Source organism: Xiphophorus maculatus, chromosome 10, assembly GCF_002775205.1.
Source record: "Xiphophorus maculatus strain JP 163 A chromosome 10, X_maculatus-5.0-male, whole genome shotgun sequence".
Classification (NCBI taxonomy): domain Eukaryota; kingdom Metazoa; phylum Chordata; class Actinopteri; order Cyprinodontiformes; family Poeciliidae; genus Xiphophorus; species Xiphophorus maculatus.
This window is the reverse complement of record NC_036452.1, coordinates 7,989,511-8,002,951: the sequence shown is the minus strand read 5'-3', so window position 1 is coordinate 8,002,951 and position 13,441 is coordinate 7,989,511. Positions and strand designations below refer to the sequence as shown.

The following is a 13,441-nucleotide window of genomic DNA, read 5'->3' as shown; positions in this document are numbered from 1 at the left end:
ACATAATTATACTGCCAGATAAATGAATTTAGGAGCTTAATAGTTGCAAATTGCCTAAAATAATTCCTGCAAATAAATACATTCATTGTTTAAGCTGAGTTGCTGCATTTTTAAGAGAGAATGCATGCTATTGTTGATCCCCACAGGCACACATAAGCAAGCAATAAAACTTATCAAACAGTCTTCATAAGAGAAATCACTCAAGAAATGACTGTTTATCACAGCAAAAATCCTAAACATGCTGTCACTTCCCTAAAAGAAATATTTCAATTTTGCATTTTTTCTTTTATTTCTTTTTGGTGAGGTGCTCTTTAAGAGAAAAGAGCAACAGGACGATTGTGTCTACAGGGTAGCACCTTGTGTAATATACTATTCCTACAAACTGTGGCCCAAGGCAAGACATTCCTTTTGCAACCGTGTGTGTAGGCGTGTATGTTTGTGTGTTTGGCCAAGATCTGAAGTTTATGTTGGGGAGAGATAAAGTATCTGTGACCCTGTGGTTTCAGGTAGACACCAGGCAAAGCACTGAGGAAGTACATATATATAGAAACCAAAACTCCCTCACCACTCTCAGAGCAAGTCCTGCTCTAACACAAACACAGAGCCTTCCACACACCCACCGCACAGCTCTCTTCTCTTTCATCGTAACGCTGGCCGAGCACCTAAATCATGGAGATGGCAACACATCAGGGGAATCATTTGAGGCTGAATAGCTGTAGAAACATGGCGCTGTCAGCTGGAAGACCTCCACACAAAAAAAAGCCCTGCCTTTCTCCCCTCAAACACGCTGCTGATTCCCCTGCATGCCCTTTAATACCTCTTTGCCCTTCAGTAGCAATCTGCATAGAAATGCCCGCATTTTATCATTCAGTGACTAGACATTACACCCCGGCTAATACGAGAGGGTCCTCGAACGACTGAAAATGAACCTCCAGAAAACACCAGACGTTTGCATTATGCCCCCTCGATTGCATCTCTTACAGGGAAAAGACTTGATTATGTCATTTGCCATGTCCACGTCATGCTGGTTTTTATATCTTTGCCAGGAAATCTACCTCTGACAGGTCATTAGTCATCCCTCCCCTCCCCACACGCACATAAAACATCAATTCCACTCAATATCCCACAAACCTCTCCTTCCAACCCCCCTCCGACAAACGCCAGAACAAAGAAAGACGCTATGTAAACTGCCGCCGAGCTCTGATTAGCCCTCATTCAGGAGAACTGCAGAAATAAGGCACTCATTCCCCACCCTGTTTGAGATAACTGCTCCGTAGCCATGCATGCCTTCTAACTCGGCTGCATCTGTTTAGCCATTCTCATCAGCTTCTTATGTAGTGACATTAGGGAGGCCTATTGCTTACAGAACCAATAATCTATATCGCCTCAGGCCTCCTTATACCCACCAACCCAGCAGAAGAAATGAAGCTACTTTTGGTTGTTGGGAGGTGAGGTGGTGGGGGGGCTGAAAAGCTCTTCTCAGAGCTACAGCAGCTTTCTTGACTGACCTGGGTGGTTGGCTACATCATCTTGACATGTAATTATCTAAAGCCCTTTAATCACTTCCATAAAGATTAATTGCAGGAGACAACAGCGGAGGTCGTGTCTTCAAATCAAAGGACTCGTTGGCAGGTTGACACAGCGGTGTAACGGAGTCCAGACTCAGGTGTTTTATAGGGGTCATACTGGAACTGAGGCAGGCTTTAATGCAAGCTCAGCAAAGAGGAGTTTGTAGGATAAAGCAATTCAAAATGCAAAACTTTCTGTCAGCCCTTTTAGGCATTATTTATTTACTAAATCTTAAACATGGCCCTCTTACCGTCATCTCTTTTTCTCTTCTCTCCGTTGGATCGAGGAATACCCAAAATCCCGTTAATGGAGTAGGATCCCGCAGGGTCGTTGGAGGCGCTGGTTACAGGTGGGGAAACTGTGTTTGGTACTGTGGGAAAGGCAGAAAGAAAATTCATTGACTGACGTTTTTATTTTGAACATTTAAATGTAAACAAATGTAACATCTGAGATGAAGCCATCACATTTATTCACTCAATTTGCATGATTGAAAAGGAGTGTAAACCTGCTCCTCTTTAGTGCTGGTTACTGAGTTTACAAATCAATTTCTGTCAATATCAACCAATATGCATAGTTTAATGCAAGTCCACAAACACACTCATTAGGCAGTATGTACATAAGAAACTAAGACATTAAATGCGTGGAGCTATATATTTAAATTGAATATGTCTCTTAAATTATAACACTTTCTCAGTAACAGAATAGTTTAATCCTCACAGTAAACATAATCTTGATGTTCTAATTTAGTTATTTTGTTACTATTAATAAAGTAATGAACTTTTATAAGTTTTTTTCCCACGGCTCCACTAAGTGACTGTTACACCAAGAGAACAGATTTTTGGTTTGTAGTGTGCTTAGTTTTTTCAGACAAGTGTTTGCATGTGGTTAATATGAAGTTTCCAGCACATTTTACAACCATTTTTGTCAAAGCTCCTGGGAATTTGATCTCATGTACTCTTTCTCTTTCTCTTTCATTTTTCTGAATGCAGGAATGCCACGAATTTTGCTTTGATTTAAGCTTAGGTGACAAATTATGTCTGTTAAATCATCTGTTTTATTCTTATGAATTTGAAGTTGCTGTACATTTTCACCCACCCATCAGCAAATATAACAAATTACATTTTGACATTTGAAATACTTTTTAAATTAATACATACACATAGTTTTCGGCCCCTGTGGTACACCACACACAAAGTCTACTCAGAATTAAAAACGCTGATCTTCAAATTGTTCCCAGTTATTGAAGTAGTTTTGTGTTCAGCTCAAAGCTATCCCTGTTGTCCTGTAACTTTTCAATTTATGAACCACTTTAAAAACTGATACAAGGAATAAAAGTCAGAAACGTTTACATGAAAAGAACATACTGTCTGCTATCTCTTTTCTGTAAAATATAAAGATGTATAGATATTTTTTGTTGTATGACTGCTTAAACTTGTCTTTAATAATAACGTTTCTTTCAAATATTTTATTACGTGTAACTATTCATCGAAGGTGTCATCTTAAACTTCCTCCAGAGGATAGAAGACAAGTATCTGGTTTGATAAAGCAGGTTTTTAGAAACGTACAATCTTAGTTAAAGAGGTAGAGCGTTTAGAAATACTAAGTTTCTTTTTTTTATTATTAAAAGTGATTCCGACTGCAAATTCAGATTTTTCATGCAGTTTTTACATTTTCTAAATTTACACTGATGGTAAAAAAAAAGTAGCTTTTTCAAAACTGAAGCAGGCAAACGGGCCTTTAGTTTTAGAAATGGTCCCCGGTTTGTATACGGAAATTGTTTTCCATCTTTCAGTTAATCATGGAATATACTGATTTCAAATGAGAAGTTGAAGATGCAAGTTAATGTTTTATAAATAATCCCCATCACTCATTTTACAATTTTCATTAAAAAAGTTAATGAAAATTAATAACCACATGTGCAGGTTCTGAGATGGCATTTCTTTACCTATTGTATGACCGGGCGTCGAAAGCGATGATCCATCAGGAGACGGATGGAAAGGCTGCTGGACCTTTGTTCTGATGATCCTGGAGAAAAAAGAAAAGAAGAGGAGATGTAACGAGTGGTTCTCAGTCAACATGTATTCAGTGAAACTTTTTTACAAAAAACTTTTTATGCAGACAAGCATAAAAGTGTTTTACCACAGATAAACACAGACAACCAGACACAAAAACATTCTAGAAATGATCAAACTAAGGAAACAAACAATTAAAAAATGATCAAACAGATGTATAATTTTCGAGGATAAGCAAGTGAGGAAATGCAGTCAAGTCATTACGTAAAGAAACAAAATGTCAAAGCCAATGTAGACATTCTTTTGCATGTTGTTGTCATAACGGGATGGTAAGGACAGTGCCGATCCCAATGTCTACTTTTGCAGGGACGCGTATGAATACAAATCTTTATACTCTAGTTTTTCTTCAATAATTCACTTTTATCCTGCTGCCTTTAACAAAAGGAGTTTTCCTTTCAACTGTCACCACATGCATGCTCATTATGCAGGATTGCTGAAAAGCTGATGCAGTCAACTGTCCACTGTCGCTACACACTTGCTCAGGAGGAGGCATTACTGCAAAGTCAGCACCTCAATTGACTACGCTTGCTTAGTTCGAAAATGTTTTACCAACAGGCAAAATAACTTGGCTGCAGTGTTTTACAACTGGGATCAAATTACAATGTTATCGACTCTTTCTTAGATGCAAATAACTGTATATCACTGCATGTAAAATGTATCTATTTATTTTGGAGAGAACCTTAAGATGATATTTGTTCCATTAACTGATGATGACAGATCAGCTCCCAGTGATTGTTAAACTCTTTAATAAAACAATAGGTTTATGCAGAAATATCTGAAACTGCAAACCTACCTGAACAGATCTGTCTTCAGTTTGCTTTTAAAAGCTGAAGACAGTTTTTAAAAGCAAACATTTTCGTACAGACCGGAGGAAAATGTGCCTCAAGTAGTTTTGTTGCTCTAAGGATCAACAGGAGTCGTAAGCCCTCCAGACCCAGACCCATAGGACATGAAGCAGGTCTGATCAACAACATTAAGATAACTTCTTGAATTTTTCCTCCTCTAATGTGAGCATCATGGCAGCTACCACAAATATATTTTCTGACAAAAATATCAATTCCAACTCATTCACAAACATGGATGCGGTCAGTGGTTTTGTCATAAAAGCTGAAAAAAAAACCTCTATTGCACTTTTTGGTCTGGGTGATCTTGCAAACAAAGCATGAAATCACATCAATTCACCTCAATGATCAGCTTCACTGGCTCTACCTGGCACACACTAATCAGCAGCCACCACCTCCACCCCCTGGCCCTCCCGCCGCCCTGACCCACCCAGGTTGGAAGGGGTTTCACAGTTACCGATCAAACTCAACCCATGGCCCCCCGTGTGCCAATGCGGATGAGGTTGTATTGATTGAGGCCAGTGTGAGGAAAAAGTTGGGGATTAGTCACACGGGCAAACAGATGCAAATAGAAAGCTATAAATTATATGTGACAGGAAAGCAATAGTTCCTTATTGCCTTGCACAAGCTTACGCCAGCATTAGATTCCTTTAATCTGAATGGCACTCGGGGAGAAAGGGAGCTGTCACAATAATTTGTAAACTTTAAAACTATTCATCACGGATGCCGTGGGAGCCCCTCACCAGAGGTCTGCTGAGAGATTTCTGTGATTTTGCGCTTTTTGTCTTCTGCATTCCTAAAGATTAAAAGTAAAATCTGAGCTACTTTGGATAGTTACATTATCGCAGGAGCCTGGAGGTTTTCGAGAAATAAATTCGACAGTGTCACAAATGAAAAAAAAAAAAAAACTCTCCCTTGGAGGCAAATACGCCTAAAACACACCTTCCCAGAAAGGATGTATTGATATTTTCTTTTTTTTTCTTTTTTTCCCGCCCCCCACAACAGTTATTCGACCCCTTGACTTGTCTGCGCGACATAAATTAAAAAGATTTTATTCGGTATCCATGTTCTTCTTATTGAATAAGCAATTTAGCAGAATGAATTAATGACCTGCTTGTTGCTGAAAATCCCCTGAAGAGATATTAAAATTGCTTTACTTCTGAATCAATAATATCGAGCACCATTGAAGACTTTTTCTTTTTGTGTTTGATTTTTTTTTTTTTTTTTTCACTTTATGTCAAGCAGAAAGTGTTGGCTTTGGTGGCTCTTTATAGCTCCAACACTAACTCTGTTGTATTTAATAATGCATGCAGGAGAAAGGTGTTTAAATCTAGCATCCTCTTTTGTTAACGGTTCTGAGGTCAGACTGTCTGCCACTGGAATTCACCGAAGCACCCAACTGGAAAAGAGTTTGGCTCCAGCGTTTTTTTTTTTTTATTCTTCTTTAAGCATCTGAAGAGGAAAAAAAAAGTCTCCTGTCATTTCAATGTTTCTAGTCATTTTCTTTTGGAAATCTCCAGTGACAATCTATCTCAAATTGAACCGTTAAAGATGTGTTCATTTGCTACATCAAAACAAATTCTTCTTTCTTCTTCTACAAAGGATTTCTTTTTTCATGTTCACTGTGGGTGGCACTGGATTACAGAGCAAGAGAATGAAAGGAATAAGGTATGATATAGGATGTGGGTGATACGGCCTTCGCCCAGAGAGCCAGTGTGTCAGGGGTCGCCAGAGTCCCTACAAAAATATCCTGTAATTTTCCCAACTACTAGGTTTTCTCTTACTTATTGTCAAGTTCAGGCAGTGGAAAAGTGAGTACACCCCGTACTGTGCATGATGTAAGCATCGCAAGAAATATATGGCCATCTGTTTAGAACAAGATTTGGTTGCAGGCTCCTAAAAGCATGAAAGTAGAGGGCTATTTCATAAACTTTGAGCGACTGGATTACATTTAAATAGCTGTTCTAAATCTAAAATAACACGACTTCAACTGGTTCTGAACAGATATTATTTTAAACACAATTTGAGAATTATGAAATCTTTGTTCTATTTCGAACAAGATACAGAGAAAGATCTTTAAGCATATTTTTGGCAGACCACTTTAAATTGGGATAAATTGCAATAAATAGACCGATTAAACCAGGAGTGAATCATCACTAGTCCTAGACTCTTTAAACACACTTTAAATTTATGAAACCTATTTATAAAAAAAATAATTTTCCTTAAAAAAAAAAAAAAAGCTAAAATTTCCTCCTGTTGCTTGCTTGGGGCGGTATTCATGGAAGAACCGCCCATGATGGAAATTCACACCAGCTCTCATATTTGGTTGATAGAATTATAGCTCTTTGTGTTCAGAATTTAATTTCCCCATATAAACAAAGACACACAAAGCCTCCCCCAATTCCATCCTCCTTTCCAAAATAAACCTATCTTTAATTGGAATTGGAAAAAAATAAGTTATAGCTCTTTTGATTATATTAACGTACATTTTGAATTTATCACATACATGTGTCTGAGCCTCCTTAAATGGGGCTTTTTAAGCAGCCACGAAGCATGAAATGAATTTTCTTCAGACCCCCCCCCTTTTTTTTTTGCTTTCTCTCTCTCTTTCTCTCTATTTAAAAAATGTCTTGTGTGGAGCTGTCCAGGCTCTCCCATCAGCTCATTAAAATGTAATGCTGATGCTGCCTCTATATGGAACAGTGCCTCTTAACCAAAGTTCATCACCAGGGATCTCTGGTGGTGGTGGTGGGGTGAAGAGAGGTGAAGTGAGGGGAAAGGGGCCCCTAGTTTTGGGTGCAGCCACAACAAAAAACTTCAAAAATTTTAAAAGCAAAATTTGCTCTATATTTTGACCTGATGTACTACAAATATTCCTCTTGTCTGCATTTTTGCACATCATTATCATCAAATACAACAATATATTATCATGACATTTTTAAGCATTTGTTTTACATATTAAGTTAAGCAACATTTTACAAAAAATGTAAATAAAAAATAAAAAAATCACCAGAAGTGCCCTCTTTTTCTCTCCCTCTCTCTTTCAGTGCAGCCCTCCTGCACTTTAGATGCGCTAAAGAAAATTGGCCTGCTTTATAGCGCCACAGGATTCTGGTCACCGCATATTGATCGGTTTTCATCTCGACAGATTCACTCAGTCCTGGATGTACAACTGCTGATTGTCAGAGGGAGGGAGGCTGGAGGGGCTGGGGGTTGATCTCAAAGATTGAATTGCACCTCTGAGAAGTCGCTCCAGCTATGTGCTGCTCCCGCAGTTGTCCGCAGAGATAGGCTGATGTGATAAATTATTGCTTTAATTTTTGGGGTTTTTTTTGTCAGCTCCCTTCATTATCCGTCCAACAGTTAGATTTAGCATTTTATATATATATATATATATATATATATATATATATATATATATATATATATATATATATATATATATATATATATATATATATATATATAAAATCATCATTATTATGTTCATTTACAAATTAAAATCCCAACACAGCCTCATCTTTTGATTATCAATCTAATAAAAATCATTTATGTGATTTTTATAATTTTATTATTTTCTAAAAATATATAAAATAATAACATAAGCCAACATAAATTATTTGTGCTATTAATATTTTTATTTACTAAAATATCTAGTAAATAAAACAAAAAAAGATTATTATTATTATTATTATTATTATTATTATTATTAAACGTAAAATGAAGCACTACAAAGCAATACATATTTATAATAAGGTAACTTTTTGAAGCTGCACATCATTTCTCCTACCTATTAATGGATGAGACGCTGGGAACAGTGTCGTTGTCGCAGATGCCCTCTGCCAGCAGTCTGTCTCTGATCTCCCAGGCAAACATGGTGGGATTTTGTCTCTTGTAGTCTGCTATTTTTTCCACTACTTTCGGAGTGGCCACTTTGGGTTTGGACCCACCAATGACTCCAGGCTTGATACTGCCAGTCTCGTAGTATCTGCAAGAGTGGAATGAAAAAATAAAAAATACAAAAAAAATAAAAATCTTAATTTTAAAACCTTTCATGCATCTTTAAACACACAAAAGTGTAAAAATGTTAATTATTTCATTGAAAAGTGACCATTTTTTGGAGTTTAAGTAAGAGTGGAACATTAGAAACAAGCGAAGCATCGCACGAAGAACGTCAACATGAAAGGAAACAGGTGCAGTGTCGAAATATGACGTGACTTTAAGGGAAGTTTTGCGCCTCTAATTTACCAAAAGTTCTCACCGTTAGGGGACTGTAAAGACGAATAACAAAAGAAAAGAAAAGAAAAACACGCTTATTAATATGGATTCAGGTTCGCCTTTCCCGGAGAATCCCCCTCTCACCTGCCGAGGATCTTGCTGACGCAGCCGTGGCTCACCCGCAGCTGTCTGGAGATGTCGCAGGGCCGGACGCCCTGGTGGGCCAGCTCCACTATCCGCTGCCTCACCACGTCCGGGAGGGGTCTGCCGTTCACGAACACCCCGCCGAGCTGGTTCACACCTCCGTGCCCTACGTGGGATACAACAGCAGCAAAAACACACAGACGTAACATTACATAAGGTCGTTATGAAAAAAGAAAACGAAAGAAGGTGCAGGCAAATGACACAAAAGTGGATAAAAAAAAAAAGAATCAGAAAATAATTTACTACGTTTTAAAGAATAAAACATGGAGTGAGGGCAGAAAATTGTGATTAATATAAAAATTGTTTCGTTTGAAAACTTTTTTTTTTTTTTTTACTTTGATGCCAGAAAGGGTGCTCACGTATCTTGCTTTATCTAATTCATAAAAATCAAATTGTTTACTTCCAATAATTATGCACTTACATATATATTTTTCTTTTGAAAATGGAAAATACAAATATATTTACAACAGGGAACTTTTTTGAAAGGGAAAAAAATATACATTTTCCCTAACGTCCCAGCATTCAAAATAGCCAGACTAATTCTATTGCAAAAAAAAAAACAAAAAAAAAACGATTAGATAATATGTCGATAACAAGATTTAAAAACAGCCACAAAATGTAATAATTACTTGCTAAGTTCAGAAATATTTATTTTATGTGAAATACTGACCCTTTCTACACTTCCGCGTAAGTTTACTTTGGTTCTTAACTATAAAAGTAATAGAAAATACAGATTAATTTCTTGAAACAAAACACTTTATAACTGTTCTTTACTCTCATCTGCACCCACTGTGATATTTCTGCGTATCACTTTCAGGGCTCATCATTCACTCATGCATGTTGATTATGTTCCCCTACAATTTAACTCTGATTACTCATATTGCACATCATCTTGTAAACAAAGAGGTCATCAATTATGAAACGCTACTCCTCAAATTAGGATTAAAGCATCCTTTATGCGCATTTAAGTTGGATGTAGTTGCACGGATAATTTGAATAATAGATGTGTAACTAATATGTCCTGACTTATTAGGCCTTGCACGCGCATATGGGCGCGCGGAAAGATTCGGGCTGGTGCACGTGTAAAATAAAGAAAGCACCTGCTGAAAAGCGTGTTCTTTGTTTACTGTGACACATTTCATTTTTTTTATTTAATATTTTGGAGGCATTTTCACGGATAATTGTAAAAAATAAATAAATAAACAAAGTGGAAAATTCTAATTAGTTTCGGAACTGATATTTGATAAGTCGCAATTAGTCCGAAATATCTCAGTTTGGCCTTTGTTCTGCGTATTTTTATGCGCTAAGATGCTGGTTGCACTTTAACAACTGCTGCGCTGTGCTACAGTGTGCAGGAATTAAACGTCTTCCTTTTCGTATATATATAAATATATATTTTTTAATCCATATGCACGCGTGTAAAAGCTGCAGCGGCAGGCAAACTCGGGTTGTGCTACTTACGGTGCATCGCCGTGAAGGGGTCTGCTTTGCAGTGGATATCCATTGGATAGCAAAGGAAAGACAGATAATCAACTGAAGTCGCCGTTTCGCCTTCCTATCGAGGGGGGGAATTGTGGAGAAAAAATGTGATTCTAATCGATGGAGGGACTTATAATTTGGACCCCCCTCCAGCCCCGATCCGATGGCAACTTCTTCCCCTTAAAGTTCCCCCTCTTCTCTCTCTCTCTCTTTTTTTTTCAGCAGTCCGGTCCGTCAACTGGATGTCTTCTTGCAGGTGCACTGCATGACGGAAGGAGCGCTTCTCAAAGCTGGAGGTAATTCTCACAGCATGCCAGCGACCGAACCCGGTTCCTTTTTTTTTCTCTCTCTCTTTTTTTCTCGCAGGAATCTCTCCGTACAGGGCCCCCCGATATGTCCTCAGTCCTGGTGGGCTCGATTCGCGGACGAAGAAAGGCTTACACGCCGGCTTCTGGCTTTCTTGGCGCAATAGGGTGCGTGAGGCTGGATTTTTGGAGCTGGGAATGAAGCCTCTACTCTGTGTCTGTGGTTCTAAAAGCTGCAACCCTCCTCCTCCTCCTCCTCCTCCTCGTCCTCCTTCTTCTCTCCGTCCCCCTCCTCCCCTCTGCAGACCCCCCTTTTTGCTTATATGGATGACTTGTCAGACAAAGGCAATAGATGCCAACACTTTGTGATTCGCCAGCGCAAAAAGAAAAAAAAAGGGGGTCCAAATGAGGAGGTCTCTCGTTCTCTGACACGCCAAGAAAAAAAGGGGAGGGGTAATAAATAAGAGACAGGGTCCGACTTGCAAACATGTGTTTATTAGACGGTAGAAAGTTACGTTCTTGCTTACAGCAAAATTTGGAAAAAGTATTATATCAAAAATAATAATGAGAACTCATTTTTGTGTCTTTGTCGGACAAAGAGCATATTGCATTAATAATAACTATAATAAAAGCAATTCATATAAAATATCACTTTACTATTTAAAAACCTCGTCATTATATATATATATATATATATATATATATATATATATATATATATATATATATATATATATATATATATAATTTTTTTTTTAGAATTTTTCTTTGGATTTCAACCCGAGCAGGCCCCAGAGATTGGCCCCTGATCTTTTTTCTTGATTTAATTGGATATTAAATATATATTAAGGTTAAAAATAGACATGTTGACCTTTATTGCACGCAGCTGATGGTGTGATGATTGTGCTGCTCCAGAGTGGGAGTTACAGTGCATGGTGATGGTCGGAGGTGAAGGTTCCTCTGCACCAATAACAACGCTCCTTCTGTAGATGGCGCTGTATAGTTTCTCAAACCTAAACACAGCTGACCTAAGGGTTCTAAAACAAGTACAATTTTAGGGAGGACTTAAGTGTCATACAAAAAAGAAAGTAAAAAAAAAAAAACCTTTTGGGGAAGATTTTCCAAAATAGAATAAGCTAGCTAGATAGAAAGGTATATGATTGCACTTATGTTTAGATACATGTTGTTTTTTGACTTTCAGTCACATTTTTAATATGAAATTATGATAGAAGGCAGAATTGATTATTAGAATAAAAAAGTCTATATTATCGTTATTTCAATGTGATCTAGATAAAATATAAAGAAGGTCCTAAAACCTTTTTAAAATTCTCAGAAGAATAAAAAAATATATACATATACAGTATATATTAAATCATAATAAATTATCCAATAATAAACAGTAATTAAAGTGATTTTTTTTAAATTGTACATATAAATCTAAATTATTAAGGAACATTTTCAAGCAAATGAATGTTTGAATGTAATGTTCATTGATGCCCCAAATTGTTATATATTTTAATAAAAAAAATATACTGATGATTTATGTTAGAATGAAACTGAAAATGTTTTCTTTTCAGTCAGATACTGCTCTTAGCAACAGTATCCACAGGGGAATGTATTTGAAGACTTACAATATTTATTATTATTATTATTATTATTATTATTGCATTTTTGACTATTGTTTAGTGACAGTCCTTATGCTAAAGTCAAGCATGCTAGTGAGTTCAGCTGCTGAGGCTTGAGGCAGTGTTAGCCAATGAAGGTCACATCTTAGTGGTTTACAGGGAAATGGTTGAAAAGCATCATGTTAGAATAAATTCAAAATGTGAATCCCAGTAAAGGTTTATGTCTTAATCACGAACCAATTCTTATTTTTGGTTTATTTCTAAGATTGGGGGGGGGAAATAATGGTGGAGAGTGTGGCTAATTTAGTTGAGCAAGCACATTTCGGAGAGTTTGTTGGAACTGAACAAACTTATGTGTTTTACACACTGAACTATATTCAAAAGTTACTATATATCTATATAGTTTTTTCCTGTAAAACATTTATGTTCTCAGCAGTTCTTTACTGCATAATATGTTTATGTCATTTTACTGTAGATTTTCATTGCATTCTGTGAACTCCGTTAATATACGGGAATAGTATAGAGACATGGAATTTAGTAACTATTTATAACTAAGACGTGTTTCATCCAACAGTAAGCCAGTAAATGATGATTTGATTTTGAAATGGAACTGTCTCGATCTTTGCTGATGTTTGTTTAAGAGTGCTACTACTGGATACTTGTTGCAAGTGAGTTACTCTTGTTTACAAGCAATTCATGTGTCACTGCTCAAATGACCAATCTAGCTTATCATAAATAAAGCTTATTATCTAACACAGATTTTATTGATTGATTATTGAGTAATTGATACATTTTATTGTCTGTAGGTTAACTGTTTTATTATTGTTCTTTTTACTTAACAACAACAACAACAACAACAACAATAATAATAATAATAATAATAATAATAATAATAATAATAATAATAATAATAATAATAATAATAATAATAATAATGACATTATGTCACCATATTTTGGGGGTTGAGATGGGGGCCATCTCTTTGGGGCAGGCGGCCTCCTGGTCAGGTTAGGGGATGATTTCTCTTTTTGTTACTGTTTTTGGAGAGGGCTTCTGGTACAATATGTAGCACTATAGGCTGTAATTTCACACCCGGCTGCACATTTCCCTTAAAGCTACACCCCTCC

At 36.8% G+C, this 13,441-nt stretch overlaps 1 protein-coding gene across 4 annotated transcripts in view; it reads right to left on the bottom strand.

Moving 5' to 3' along the window:
- Positions 1–10,932, bottom strand: part of LOC102220740 (paired box protein Pax-2a-like) — a 39,996-nt gene extending 29,064 nt beyond the window's left edge. For 2 of the 4 annotated variants that reach the window (XM_023340475.1, XM_023340473.1), the window contains exons 1-5: positions 10,367–10,932; positions 8,846–9,023; positions 8,274–8,471; positions 3,515–3,594; positions 1,820–1,939 (exon numbers count right to left, since the gene is read on the bottom strand). In XM_023340475.1, the coding sequence (XP_023196243.1) occupies positions 1,820–1,939; positions 3,515–3,594; positions 8,274–8,471; positions 8,846–9,023; positions 10,367–10,409 (619 nt within the window). In that variant the 5' untranslated portion in view covers positions 10,410–10,932. The remainder of the gene's footprint in view (positions 1–1,819; positions 1,940–3,514; positions 3,595–8,273; positions 8,472–8,845; positions 9,024–10,366) is intronic. The other 2 variants (XM_023340476.1, XM_023340474.1) reach the window with 1 other exon arrangement.
- Between the last annotated feature and the right edge of the window lie 2,509 nt (positions 10,933–13,441).